Here is a 16374-nt window from a genome sequence, read left to right as displayed (position 1 = left end):
GTAGTTTTCCATGTCGTCATGACACACAAACAGACAATACCCATTGGAACTCATGGTCCTATCAAACACATCAAAACACACCAGTCCTATCAAACACATCAACCATTATGGTGCAGCTTAAGTTTTATTGTTGTGCATCAACAATGATCTAATCATGTTTAACTGGTTTCCGTGGTCTCCAATCTCTGTAGTGTGTGTTTTCAACAGAGATCTTAGAAATGTATTGTTTGATAGAACATTTKATGTTACAGTTTCTAGAATGGACGTTTTCTTGACCAAGATGGRTGATTGTTAGGCACGTTACTAGGATGCTAATGCCCATTCTAGAATCCTATGTCTAATTATATGGTGTTTTCTCCCTCCTCCTCCCTCTGTATTCCAGGTGTCCAACCTGTACCTGTATGATAGCGTGCTGGCACTGGCCAACGCCTTCCAGAGGAAGTTGGTGGACAGGAAGTGGCACAGCATGGCCAGTCTGAACTGCATCAAGAAGTCCACCAAGCCTTGGAATGGAGGCTGGTCCATGCTGGAGAACATCCAGATGGTAAACTTTAATTCAGAACGTGAACATKAACCTTTTTCTAACCTTATACTCTATGAATTGTTTTCCTGATTTTCCCATCCATTGCAGTGAAACAGAGATATCTTTTTTTTATTGGGATTGCGATTGATTGACTTTCATCATGCTGAATWCTTGAAAGGTTTTTAAAGGAACATAGGTTGTGAATCCAATGTTTTTCGAARGCAGAAGGGCACAAGGCCTTGAATAAAGTCAGAAGCAGAAAAGAGTCAAAGAAACAGTCCTTGAATCTAATTCACTCTACTTGCGTTACAACTGGAGATGCTCAGCTGTGGGAGATGAAGATGGTTGCCACCCCCTGGACAGTTCTGCTATTGCCATTCTCCAGACTTAATATCTTCAGCACTTAAAGGAGCTACGTACTAGATCTCCTCTGTAGATGCTCTTGTGTTTTTTTGTGGCACTCATGGGTTTTGGGGTCCATTTTTCCAATGATGTCTTTAGAGCAGTATTGCCGTGTGTGTGTGTGTGTGTGTGTGTGTGTGTGTGTGTGTGTGTGTGTGTGTGTGTGTGTGTGTGTGTGTGTGTGGTGTGTGTGTGTGTGTGTGTGTGGGTGTGTGTGTGTGTGTGTGTACTTCAATTTCATGCTCATTTAACGTTCTATGAGCCACAGAGTGCTGTGGAGAGAGTCTAATCTATCCCTGGGGGGACATGGGATAGATATCTTTGTCTCAGAGATCTCGGCCTGTCCCTATCACAGTGTCACAGGTTCAAACTGATTCAACCACAATATTAAACTGGCTTTGGGAGCACATCAATTTCGATATGGTCTTGATACTAAAGGGCTTGGAACTGGACTGGTGGTCTTGTCGTGACTCTGTGAGATCTCACTCTTTCTATGAAGTTCATCCTATATTCTCTCTCTCTCTCTTTCTATCTCCCATCACAGGGACATATCACAGGCCTCACAGGAACGATGGATTTCAAAGCGAACGGATCCAATTCTCACGTCCAGTTTGAAATACTGGGCACCAGCTTCAGTGAGACGTTTGGAAAAGACGTGAAAAGGGTGAGTATGATGATTCTGCTGCTGGTKGTCACTCCTCCTTTGTCTCAAGATGGCTGTAAGTCTGATAGATGTTTTTGAGTTTACTCTTCTCTGTGCAGTTCTGAAGCTASGACCTCTGTGGCACTACCCAGTGGTATTGCAGCACAGCAAGCCTCGACGAGATAGTCAGTAAACCMTTTCTTTAAAACAGTGGAGGTTATGGCCCATMAATTGCTGGCAGCGATTTCTGAGGTGTCTTGGGGTGGGTTTTTTAGCACACAGAAATCAGAGTGTGGAAACCACCCTGTGGAACATACTGCAGTCCTTGAGGCAAAGCATACACGAGAACCTGCCAGAATACTGTCAGTTATCTGTTTAAATTGTACCGAGAAATGTCATATACTCTACAATATCTAGAGTTATTTATTGATATATGAAAAAACAAGGTTAACCGACATTACCTAAATTCCCTGTATTCTGTAATGCTAATTGTCAAGTGCTAAGATATGTTTTTCTTAACTATTCATTTTCGTGAATACGTCCTAGTAAAACACATACAGGGTGTTATATTCAACAGGAACATAATGGAAATAACAACCAACTAGTTAATTGGTTTAGTACGCATTTGTGTTGAAGGCATGAGACCAATAGAAGAAACCATTAGTAGAAAACACCATAGGACATGAATGACATGAATGACATGAATGACATAAACAACATGAAGGACATGAATGACATTAATGACTGTAAAGTGCTTCAGCACGACATCTTAAGACATACAAACTCTAAATGAGTAGGCTACCCATAGAAATTAGATATGAATGACTTCTATTTCTATGAGGCTACCATACAGTAACATGCTACTATACCGCTAAGCTCTTACTGTATTTCAATCACACACATTATTTCAGCTAATGTAGTGCTTTTGCCAGCCTATATTTCCTGCTCCCTAACATGAGTGGCCTGATCAAACACCAGTCAGTAGTGGCTGAGGGAGAACATGCCAAGCATCCTGTAATAACGACTGTAGGACAAGCAGCTACAGGGCCACTGTCAACACAGCTCTGTATGTGGCCATGGCAACACTGTTGCATCATATAATACTCTATATTTCCCATATTGGTCATTACCTTCCACCAGCGCCCTATTTGGTTCCCTCAGTAGATCTATTCAAAAGAAGCGCACTATTACGGGACACTGTAATAGGGAAGAGACCAGCTCTGTTTCTCCTCACTGACTACCCAGCAAACCAAAATTGGTTTCTGTGAAAGTTCCCAGAACTATCGTTAGGTCRCGGGAAATGTTCTTATAACGCAAAAACTGTCTAGCCGTGGTGATGATTATATAATGTTTGTATAAAACATTTSTCTGATGATGCAAGAAYGTTCCTAGAACACATTTAATCTGTCCTTTAAAGGTTCCCAGAATTCTTCRTTAGGTTGTGGGAACAGTCTGTTGAGAACAATGTGGGGACATCACAAAAGATATGTTCGCAAAGCACAAAAACTGTCCAGTTGGGCAGATGATTCTACAATGTTTCTTTTAGGGAGCAAAAACATTCACCTGATATTACAAGAACTTTCCCATAAAACATTTAGTTTGTTCTTTAAAAGTTCCTAGWATGTTTCAGGGGGTTTTGGGAACAGTCTGATGGGAACCAGGGTTATAGTACTCAAGTCCGGTCTCGAGACCACATATTGAGTATATCTGTCTTGTGTCGGATACATATTTACTTGGTCTTGACTCTGTCTCGGACAATGAGGACTTAAACTGTATTTCCCCGAAACCAGACAAAAAAAAGAATACTTACTTGTGGTGGCTATTCAGCAGCCTGATGGTTTGGGGTAGAAGCTAATGGCCAGTCTTTCACTTTTTGCAATGGTGCTCCTATACTACTCGGCAGTATGCTCTTGATGGTGCTCCTGTAGAACATTGTGAGGGCCCTCGAGGGACAGGCCAAATKTATTCAGCCTCTTGCCTTCTTCACCACATTGTGGTACTGCGCATTGCTGCACTGCACTGTCAGAACTAGAAGCACAAGCATTTCTCTACACTCGCATTAACATCTGCTAACCATGTGTATGTGACCAATACTATTTGATTTGATTTGATTTTACGTTGTCCGTGTGGTTAGACTAGTTCAGCTCCTCGGCGATGTGGATGCTGAGGATCTTGACATTTTTGACCATCTTCGCGTGGCCCCTTTGATGAGGATGGGGGCTTGCCCAGCCTGGTTCCTCCTGAAATCCACAATCAGCTTCTTTGTTTTGCTGACGTTGAGGGAGAGGTTGTTAACCTCGCACCATGCCATCAGTGTGCCTACCTCCTTCTTGTAGGCCATCTCGTCGTTGCTGGTAATCAGGCCTACAATTTTTGTGTCGTCAGGGAACTTAATGATGGAGTTGGACCTGTGTGAGGCCACACAGTCGTGGGTATACAGGGAGTACAGGATGGGACTGAGGATGCACCTTTGTTGGACCCCGTACTGAGGATCAGCGTGGAGAAGGTAATGTTGCCTGCCTTCACCACCTGGGGGCGGCCCRTCAGGAAGTCCAGGAGCCAGTTGCATAGGCAAGAGTTCAGTCCCAGGGCTGTAAACTTTGTGGTGAGCTTAAATGGCACTATGGTATTGAGGGCCAAGCTGTAGTCGATGAACAGCATCCCCACATATGCATTGCTTTTGTCCAGGTGGGTGAGGGCAGTGTGCAGTGCAATGGCGAATGCGTTGTCTGTGGATCTGTCGGGCAGTAGGCGAATGAATTGGAGAGGGTCTAGTGTGTCAGGGAAGGAGGTGGTGATGTGGTCTTTGACCAGCCTCTCGACGCACTTCATCATGACTAAAGTGAGTTCTATGGGTCAGTAGCCATTCAGTTCAGTTACTTTCCCTTTCTTGGGCACGGGATGATAATGGACATCGTGAAGCAGATGGGGATAACGGCCTAAGCTAGAGAGAGAGGTCTGAAAATACAACAGCTAGCTGGTCTGCACATGCTCTGAGGGTGTGGCTAGGGCCGGCTGCCTTGCGAGGGTTAACACATTTGAGTGACTTACATACATCCTCCTTGTAGACTGTAAGTTCGTTTCCCTCGTTGTCCTCAGGGGCTCTCCTCGGCAGCTCAGAGTCGTTAGGCTTGAAGTGTGAGAAAAAGGTGTTTAGCTCGTCCAGTAGGGCGACGTTGGTGTCCGCGATGTGACTGTTTTTTTCTAATCCGTGATCGTTAGAAGCCCCTGCCACCAACGCCTCGTGTCCAACCCACTGAATTGTTCCTCCACTTTGTCCCTATACTTGTGTTTCGCAATCTTGATCGATCTGCGTAGGTTGTATTTGAACTTTTTTTTATCAGTTAATACRTTTAATAAATKGATTTAATGGAGGTTTCACTAGTCACTTAAAATAACGCCACTTTAAGTTTTGAAAAACACCATCGGTATCACGTCATCTATGCATTTTTTTTATGAATCCGGTGACTGAGTTGGCATATTCATTGATGTTATCCCAGAGGTGACCCAGATCATATTGCAGTCCACGTGTTCAAAACAGCCTTGGAATCTGATTGGTTGGACCAGCGCTGTACAGACCTGACCACCGGAACGTTCCTCTTGAGTATTTGTTTGTAAGTGGGGAGGAGCAATGGAGTCGTGGTCAGATTTGAGGAAAGTAGGATGGGAGAGGGCCTTATACCGATGTCTAAAAGGTGTKTAGCAGTGGCCAAGCATGGAATTTGCGCGATTTGGACAGTCAATATGTTGATAATAATTTGGGAGCACTGCCCTCAAAATACTTTTGTTAAAGTCCCCTGCGACAATGAACACTGCCTCTGGGTATGCGGCCTCAGCATTTTTGGTGTTGGCTTGGGGCGGGATGTACACAGCCATGGCAATAATCCCTGAGAACTCTCACGGAATGTAAAAAGGGGGACAATTGATGACCAAGTATTCCAAGTCAGGAGAGCAGAAGCTTGCAATTTCCTGTACGCTTCCCCTGTCGCACCACTTGTTGTGCACCTGAATACAAACATTATCTTAATGTCAGCACAACTGGACAGTTTTTGTGTTTTGGGAACRTATATTTTGTGATTTCCCCACAATGTTCCCAGCAGGCTGTTCCCACAATCTAATGAAAGATTCTGGGAACCATTAAAGAACAGAAGAAATGTGTTCTGGGAACGTTTTATACCAACATTCTATAATCATCACCACGAATGGTCAGTTTTTGCCACAACCTAACAGATGTTCTGGGAACTTTCACAGAACCAATTTTGGTTTGCTGGGAAATCATTACTGGTACATTACCTTACCTGAAAACTTTTGGGGAATGTTCTGTGATGGTTGATAAAGATGTTGTGCACAACACTTAAGTGAATGTTAGGACAACATTCCAAGAATATAAAAAATAAATAAACATAAAATTGGAAAATAAAATATTTTGCTATAAAAAACATTCTCTGAATGTTTTTGGGATGTTATCATCCTAACTGGAACTTAATGGGAATCTTAACTAATGTTCTGGGAATGTTGCCGGTTTGCTGGGTAGAGTGTATTCTGCTGTTGATCCACTCTCATTCTAAGATGCTTTCACTGGTGCTTGCTGAGGAGAAGAAAGACATCATTAAAATGGAGGATGCCTATCAGATGTGAACGTCTCCATACGACGCCCCACATAACAGCTCCATGATTGGGAGAAATGTCAGTCATTGCCTAAGGCTGAATTTTTAGGAGGAAAGTGTCAAAGCCTGCTTTTCAAGTGCTTTATTGACTCATATTTTTTAAATTTCATAGCGTTTTACAGCAGGGGTCAAAKAGTCATATTGAAAAAACACAACRAATTTGCGGGCCAGACAAACTATTATGTTTGTTTCTCCTTTGGTGTTTTGTTGCAGGTTTAGTTTTTTTTKGGTTATTCAAGCTTTAAAAACTGAAGCCACACTGCAACATTTTAGTAGCCTAGCTAGGTCTTGTGTCTGTGTCTGTACACTTTCCCTCCACTGCTCGTGATAAACGGGACACACGAAAGCAGCGCAATTGAAGTTATATTCACAGATGTGAGTGCATCAGGCTGTAATTTCATTAAGTAAATGACTCAACTGTTGACTCATTTATACTCGCTTGTGTGTCCTATTGTCCTTCAGTAGTAATTTATACCCGCACGTGAATCCTTATCTTATWACATTTTGACAACCTGTATGACATTTTCTGTAGGCTGCAGCAATGACCTGTTGCAAACTAAACTTGGCATGGGCCTACAACAGGCTTAAAATGTAGGTCCGGTAGAAGATTTGGTCCATGCCATTAGTGATGATATTATACAGTGCACTGGCGGGCTCATGTGTGGGTGTGTGTGCTTATGTGTGGGTGTGTGTGGGTCTGGGAGAGGGGTGGGTGTGTGGCAAGGCACTTCCATTTGGCGTGCAGCATGTTGGCAGTGCTTGCTGTGAGTTGCAGTGATGGAAGCAGGCCAAAATGTATTGAAAACCCAAATCGTTGCAGGGCCTAGATAGAAATGCGTCATGGTCCGGATTCTACCTGCGGGCTTTGTGTTTGACACGTGATAGGTTTTCGCATTGTTGTTCGTGCGAAATAAGAAGTAATGTAAAGTGGAAGTGAACGAGGCAACCCAATGGCAATGCCGATTTAATCCACCCAGCATCCCAACTTGAATTATAACCCAATGTATCACATTATGGCCATTAGGGTCCACAGCCATCAGCCACACATACACATGAGCTCCGCAGTGATGTCGCCTTAACAAATTGGCCTTTAACATATTGGATGACTGTCATTCATATCCCTTTACCCAGCTCAGTGATAACATCGATAGTTTAGCTACTAGATGATACTTGAATTTTCCCTAACGCCATCATGGAGGTGCTACAACCTAGCTCGCTACAATTAATGTTTAAATGTACGTGTACAGGTCTAGAAAATGTTTAGTAATAAAAGTGACAGACAGTGCCACATTCAATTCCGCCTTGCACACTATCTGCCGATCTAATCTGAGTTAGGGTTAATCATTACCACCAACCAGTTGCAAACAAGTTTCTATTGGACAAATTCAGTATGTTTATCCCTGTTTCATTTCCATTTGCTTCCGTTTAAGATTTTTTTTTCAACAGAATTAGCAGAAAGAATACACCCTTGATCATCCGCAAACACAGTTCCACTTTTATAGGCAGCCACATACAAACAGCATGATCACTTTGCTTCGTTTGTATAATTCCTTCTCGCATCTACGCTCTCTCCTCCTCTCACCTTCACCCTTCACTTCTGGACTTTAGTGCAAATCACAACAGCTGTCTATGACCAGGAAAAAAACATTCCAAGCCAAACTTTGTATCAAAACCGCTAACTGGCAACACAAGCCTACATCGTTGTCACCATATTAGCTAACGTCATAGTCACTTAAAACTAGATACTAGAACTTAATGCATTAGTAAACCTGCTACAAAGATGCAGTACAGTTGTACAGCAAGCAATTTAGCAGTTACACCGGTGGGCCGCGTGGCAATTTATTAATACAACCAAAAGCTTATCTGACTTGGAAGAGTTCCTCCAGGTTGAGATAGCGATGAACTAGCTAGCTAACATAGCATCCCTCTCTGTTTGAGCTAGGTGGTTGAAGTAGGCTATAAAACTAGCTATATGCATTCTCTAGCTAAGTAAGGAAAGTGAAAACAATTAAATTACAATGACAAGATAGCTCTCTCTCTCTCTCTTCCTTCTCCTCATTACATTTTTTTATTAGTTCAAAACTGTTAGTCAAAATTAGCTCTCTCTTTGAGTCAACTACTCACCACATTTATCCACTGCAGTGCTAGCTAGCTTTAGCTTTCAGAACTAGATTCATCTCTGATCCTTTATTGAGTGACAAACATGTCAGTTCATGCTGCAAGAGCTCCGAGTAGGTTGGAGGACGTCCTCCGGAAGTGTCATAATTACTGTGTGAGTCTATTGTAGGGTGAAACCATGAGCCTCCTAGGTTTTGTATTGAAAGTCAATGTACCCAGAGGAGACGCGAAACTAGCTGTCCTACGGCTACCACCATGGTGCTACCCCAGAAGAGTGCTGTTGATGCTACTGTAAAACCTTCATTGGCAAAACCAGTGTGTTTAAATCAATATTTGATGACGTGATATATTTAGTATATTTTAACTAAAAAGGATAATGTATACATTTTTGCGGAAATTCAAAATGATGTATGATCTTTTTTATTTTCACTGGTAACATTTCAGAAAATCCTCTGAGGATGGACTTTTAAAAAAATGTTTCACTATTTAACCTTTTAGAAATTCCTCTGAGGACCTCCACGGGCGCACACCCATACACATGCATGCAACCAGACCTCACGCACGTACGCACATCATGCTACTGTAGCTCCCCTTAATACCATAGGCATGTATTACATGTAATGAAAGGACACGACAGCTAATGATCMTGTGTGGCTCAATTGGTAGAGCATGACGCTTGCAACGCCAGGGTTGTGGGTTTAATTCCCGAGGGGATCCAGTATGAACAAAAGTATGAAAATATATGCAATCACTATTGTAAATTGCTTTGGATAAGATKATATGCTAAATTACAACAACAAAGTATTGCAAGTGCACTCAGTCCTGTTGTGGTTCATTATTGCTGGGCTTCACCCTTTTCCAACAAGCTAGGCCCCTGAGAAGAGATTCATGTACAGTACATTCTTAAAGTATTCAGACACCTTCACTTTTTTCACATTTGGTTACATTACAGGATTATTCTAAAATGCATTAAATAAAAAAAATCCTCATCAATCTACACACAAGACTCCATAATGACAAAGTGAAAACAGGTTTGGTAATTTATAAAAATGGAAATACTCTATGCTATGAGACTCGAAATAGAGCTCAGGTGCATCCTGTTTCCATTGATCATCCTTGAGATGTTTCTACAACTGGATTGGAGTCCACCTGTGGTAAATTCAATTGATTGGACATGACTTGGAAAGGCACACACCTGTCTATATAACGTCCTACAGTTGACAGTGTGTGTCAGAGCAAAAACCAARCCATGAGGTCGAAGAGCTCCAAGACAGGATTGTGTCGAGGCACAGATCTSTGGAAKGGTACCAAAGTATTTCTGCACCATTGAAGGTCCCCATGAACACAGTGGCCTYCATCATTTTTAAATAGAAGAAGTTTRGAACTACTAAGACTTGCTAGAGCTGGCCATCCGGCCAAACTGAGCAATCRGAGGAGAAGGSCCTTSGTCAGGGAGGTGACAAAGAACCCGATGGTCACTGACAGTGCTCCAGAGTTCCTCTGTAGAGATGGGAGAACCTACCAGAAGGACAACCATCTCTGCAGCACTWAACCAATCAGGCCTTTATGGTAGAGYCRCCAGAAGGAAGCCACTTCTCAGTAAAAGGCACATGGTAAAGCTGTGACCATGTTGCAACCATGCCGCAAACWGGACAACATGCCAGTTGGTTTCTTAATATTTTGCCCTTCTTCATTCTTCACATTCTCTTTATCTAAAACTCCATCTCCATCCCTACCTGTCGATGCCTTTACCATGCTATTTTTCAYAAGGCAACAATTTCGCTCAGATGAAACGTCTTATAGATTAGACCCTAAATAGAGATTGAAACRTTATTCCTTATTACTGTCTGTTGACTTCATTCCCTTTTGACCACTCAATGCAGCCCTAACAGGCATGACATTTCTCGCTCTGCTACCACTTTCTAATCTCTACCTTTCTATTTCTTTCCTACCTTTTTATATCTCTCTTCTTCTACCAAGCAGTATAAACTTTCAGGCTTTCAGCTCGGCACAATTGTAATTTGGGGTGAAAATAGGAACCCAATGTCTCTGTATTTTTTTCTAATATATGATGCGTCATGATGCATGTTATTTACATCATATACAGTGCATTCAGAAAGTATTCAGACCCCTTGACTTTTTCCACATTTTGTTACGTTACAGCCTTATTCTRAAATGTATTGAATTGTTTTTTCCCCCCTCATCAATCTACACACAATACCCCACTGAGAAAAAGAGGACGGAGGTCGGGCTGCCTTCTGACAATTCATAGGCGATCGAATAAACCCCCCTGTTCTTCTAGCTAATGTGCAATCATTGAAAAATAAAATTGACGACTTACAAGGAAGATTAAACTACCAACGGGACATAAAAAATTGTAATATCTTATGCTTCACGGAGTCGTGGCTGTACAACGACATTATCAACATACAGCTGGCTGGTTATACGCTGTATCGGCAGGATAGAATAGCGGCGTCTGGTAAGACAAGGGGGGGCGGACTGTACATATACGTAAACAACAGCTGGTGCACGATATCTAAGGAAGTCTCGAGGTTTTGCTCGCCTGAGGTAGGAAGTTTACATACACTAAGTTGACTGTGCCTTTAAACAGCTTGGAAAAATCCAGACAATGATGTCATGTCTTTAGAAGCTTCTGATAGGCTAATTGACATMATTTGAGTCAATTGAAGGTGTACCTGTGGATGTATTTCAGGGCCTACCTTCAAACTCAGTGCCTCTTTGCTTGACATCATGGGGAAATCTAAAGAAATCAGCCAATACCTCAGAAGAAAAATTGTAGACCTCCACAAGTCTGGTTCATCCTTGGGAGCAATTTCCAAATGCCTGAAGGTACCACGTTCATCTGTACAAACAATAGTACGCAAGTATAACCTGTCTAGGACTGGCGGAACCCCTCGCCAACAGCCAATGAAATTGCAGGGCGCCAAATACAAATCAACAGAAATCTCATAAATCAAATTTCTCAAACATACAAGTATTAGGCACCATTTTAAATACACAATTCTCGTTAATCCAGCCACAGTGTCTGATTTCAAAAATGCTTTACAGCGAAAGCTGCACAAACGATTATGTTCGGTCACCACCAAGCCACAGAAAAACAGCMATTTTTCCCACAACCTTATATAGACTGGTGTGTGCCTTTCCAAATCATGTGAAATCAATTGAATTTACCACAGGTGGACTCCAATCAAGTTGTAGGAACATCTCAAGGATGATAAATGGAAACAGGATGCACCTKAACTCAATTTTGAGTGTCATAGCAAAGGATCTGTCTACTTATGTAATTAAGGTATCGCTGTTTTTTTTATATACATTTGCAAACATTTCTAAAGACCTGTTTCTGCTTTGTCGTTATGGGGTATTGTGTGTAGATTGAAGSGGGAAAAAATATTGCTTCCATTTTAGAATAAGGCTGTAATGTAACAAAATATGGATAAAGCCAAGAGGTCTGAATAGTGTCCGAATGCACTGTACATACTGTATATTCTTAGTAATCCCCAGAATTAAGTCCAAGCGTTACAGTTCAAGCTCGCCACAGTTGGGTGTGGGAAGGAAGGAGGTCGAAGACTAGGAAGTGAAAGCCTCTGTATGTGTTAATCATGAGTTATTTTAGTTTACCTTTTCACAGATGACCCTGTATACACATCTATACACATCAATATGCACTATACACATCAATATACACACCAGTATACACAGCAATATCCACATCACTATACACTATATATCAATATACACATCAATATACACTATATATCAATATACACATCAATATACACTATACACATCAATATACACATCAATATACACTTTACACATCAATATAAACAATATACATCAATATACACTGTACACATCAATATACACTATACACATCAATATATACATCAATATACACTATACACATCAAAATACACATCAATATACACTGTACACATCAATACACACATCAATATACACACCAGTATACACAGCAATATACACATCAATATACACTATACACATCAATGTACACTATATATCAATACATACATCAATATACACTATACACATCAATATACACATCRATATAGGCTGTACACATCAATATGCACATCAATATAAACAATATACATCAATATATACTGTACACATCAATATACACTATACACATCAATATACACATACATATACACATCAATATACACATCAATATACATATCAATATACACATTAATATACACCACATATCAACATACACATCAATATACACTATACACATCGATATACACATCAATATACACTATACACATCAAAATACACATCAATATACACTGTACACATCAATATACACACCAGTATACACAGCAACATCCACATCAATATACACTATACACATCAATATACATCAATATACACATCAATATTCACTATACACATCAATATACACATCAATATAGACTATACACATCAATATGCACATACATATAAACATTATGCACATACACATCAATATACAAATCAATATACATATCAATATACACATTAATATACACCACATATCAATATACACAGCAGTATACACTATACACATCAATATACACTATACACATACATATACATATCAATATACACATCAATATACACATCAATATACACATCAACATACCCCACATATCAATATACACAACACATTGATATACACATCAATATACACATCAGTATACACTATACACATCAAGATACACTATCCACATCAATGCACACATCAATATACACATCAGTATGCACTATACACATCAAGATACACATCCGTATACACTGTGCATCAATATACACATCCGTATACACTGCGCATCAATATACACGTCAATACACACCAATATACACATCAATATACACTAAACATCAATATACACATCAATATACAAATCAATATACACTACACATCAATATACACATAAATATACACTATACACATCAATATGCACTATTCACATCAATATACACCGCACATCAATAGACACATCAATATACACATCAATATACACTATACACATCAATATGCACTGTACACATCAATATACAATATACACATCAATATACACATGCATTTTCAGAGCATTAGAAACATTAGAAAGGATGATGCGTCACAATGCACATTGTTCACAACAGTACATGTTTACACCCACAGCGTCTGCTTATCTATGCTTAGTAATACCCAGTACTTGGCCCAAGCTTGGCAAGAACTGGTTAAATAGTAGAACGTCCCTACAACATCCTCTCCTTACTGCCATTAACCTTTCGGGATTGCGACAAGGCCATTAGGCCGGAAGACTAAGAGGGGTTAATGAGCTGACTAATAATTAGCCTAATTTATCTTGTATCTGTAAAAGTTCCGACACTCATTAACGATGCGTTCGCATTTCCCCAAGTAACGTGCAATAATGCTTATCCCTTTATTACAGTTGGTTTGAAAAACGGAGCTGTATATTCAGAACAATAACGGCGATTCAATACAAGGATTGGCACCGTCGTTATGAAAAGCCAAGCCGTGCTACGCAAAACTTGGATAGCTCTTCAATTCTATGTATCAGTCGATATTTATCTGTTGAAAAATTAAGCTGTGACGTCACTGGTGTAACCTAACTGTTGCTCACAGTGTGAGACTAGTACCGAGTGCAGGCTTTAAGTGGCTTTAAGTCCTGCAAGTAGCATTCACATCACGCAATGACTGGCTTTGTAGCGACTAAGATGGATAGCAGGTACCATGCAGTGTGGTGTAGTAGAGCTGTGACGAGCACACAGGCCAGAGTTGCCTCATGTCTGCATTGCGGGGACTCCCGACTGGGAGAGATAGTACAGCACAACATGGCTCACTCAGCCACAGATCAAGAATGGATCCCACCAGTGGTTTTAGGCCTGGTGATTAGATCTCGACCAGGACAGAGAGGTGTAATCTCCTTTGGTTTGACACAGTGATAAAGTTTGTGATGGGGGTTAAAGGGGAGGGTGGATGGGACATGGGAGACACCAGTGTGTCAGACGGTCTCTGTACAGAGGTGTTTTGTTGGTCTATCAATTGAGAAATACAGAGATAGAGATCCAGCAGTGGGCCATTTGAAAGACGAAGGGGGCTTATCGGCTTGTAGCACGGCTTTGATAAGGTAGACAGGGATCCTCCTGGCTCTCTTGTGCCTGTTAGGCTTGTTACAGTGGCGGCTCTGCCCACTAACAAGCAAGCGGAGCTGGAGAGGAGCTGGAGCGGAGCTGAATTACACAGACAGTCATTTGGAACATAAAGGGATTCGGCTGAATAGAMGTCCTTCTGAAATGAATCCATTACAAAAGAGATGAAAAAGCAGGGCTTTCATGATAATTTCAATCCCTCGCAATAACAGTTTGCTATTCAGAAACCCCAAGTAATAAGTATACGAAAATAATGACATGGGGATATTGTAGATTTTGCTTTTCGCTATTAGTCTCTAATGATATTGTGTGTTTTTTCTTGATGAGTTGAGCTWGGTCTGAACATTGTGACCAGGATTGGCTTGTGGTACTTTGGAATTAAATGAAAGCCCAATAATTAGTTTAAATTCACCATAATACATGTGATATTCAACGTCCCTGATCAATTCAAATTTAAATCTGCAATAATTTGCATTGCGCTAATGAGGAAGAAATAAACAACACATTTAGGCCACGTCTATTGATGGGAGCAGTATTGTTATTTTTCCTCCCCCGCCTGCATTTAAACGAACAAAGAACCACCAGGCGTTCTAATAATTGAAATCCTTGCCATACACTAATTACTTAGTTAGAGATGGTTTTCTTTGAACTGTCTCTGGAGACAAAACTTTCTGTGGAGATTCAAACATCAGAGGCAGACAGTCTAATAATGAAATACACAGGAGAGGATTCACCAAGAATGCGTCAACAGAATATTTTTATTCTGTTACTGGGGGCTTTCCGAGGATGCGGAGAGCAGAGTTGATGTTGCTTTTTAAGCTCCATGCGTTTTATAGCTCGAAATGAAGGCACGCTGACTGATTTCCTGCTGCAATGTTAGAGAAGRATTGAGCTACATTGTACCTGATGCTAACTTAAGCAGCGCTGCCATGTGGCTAAGTGAGGCATTTAATCATTCACTATAGGTTAGCCTCTTGTAAACAAACATGATATAACCAACACTGACAAAGCCTGTCTATTTCCATTAACCATTACWAAAACATTTAGTGATTTTATTTCTTCAAGAATGACAAATATATTCCTAATTCCCCCTAGCATGTTATTAAATCATTATCAACTCATGTACATTAATCCAGGCAACTACCTTCTCTGTCATAGCCGTAATCCATCAAAACATCAATGTCATTTTGATCACCCGTGAAACATTTGCCAGCAGGCATGAGTGTGATACATTGACATGCAGGACAGCTGTCCTGACAGATAGTCACACCAGTACCCTCTCAGCCTCGAGCAGTTTTCAGATCATCTCTGTGAAAGGATATGTATTGGGGACGGACACAGCAGGTGTCAAGCGGTGGCATTTAGCTCCCCCACCCACTCAAAGCAACGCCACAGTTGACTGAGAGGCCTGACATTTTTACAAAGGGAAGAGGGATGCATGGAAGCGCATGACTGACGACGCGTTGACCCACCATTGATCCATCCACCTTGAGGACAGGATGCTGTACAGACACAGATTTGTCTGGCCTGACTGCTGCTCAGAAAGAGCCTTCCCTGTGGCCTAGGGGTGGTCTAGCGGTCTAAGCCGCTGCCTCCGGATCACAGCTGGAGCATGGGTTTGAATCCGGAACATTGCTATTTCAGCACACTCTCTCCTCTATCGTGCCCCTCAACCTCAGTTTTATCCAATAAAATGTCACTCCTTAAAAAAATTAAAAGAGCGCTCCCGTACTAAAGAAGGATTTTGGTCTTCCAGTAGAACAGGAAATAGTACTAWCATGGCCCAACTGAGTGTCAGTGGTGTGCAGTACAATGCTAGGGGTTAATGATGA

The 16374-nt window shown here is 41.1% G+C and overlaps 1 protein-coding gene across 2 annotated transcripts in view; it reads left to right on the top strand.

Moving 5' to 3' along the window:
- Nucleotides 1-16374, top strand: part of grid1b (glutamate receptor, ionotropic, delta 1b) — a 429877-nt gene that overhangs the window by 363321 nt on the left and 50182 nt on the right. For both annotated transcript variants that reach the window (XM_024008802.2, XM_024008801.2), the window contains exons 7-8: nucleotides 383-544; nucleotides 1470-1589. In XM_024008802.2, coding sequence (XP_023864570.1) covers nucleotides 383-544; nucleotides 1470-1589 — 282 coding nt within the window. The remainder of the gene's footprint in view (nucleotides 1-382; nucleotides 545-1469; nucleotides 1590-16374) is intronic.

This window comes from Salvelinus sp. IW2-2015, linkage group LG18 (assembly GCF_002910315.2).
Source record: "Salvelinus sp. IW2-2015 linkage group LG18, ASM291031v2, whole genome shotgun sequence".
NCBI lineage: Eukaryota > Metazoa > Chordata > Actinopteri > Salmoniformes > Salmonidae > Salvelinus > Salvelinus sp. IW2-2015.
Note: the sequence above shows the minus strand (reverse complement) of the source record. Positions and strands in the feature narration are given on the sequence as shown.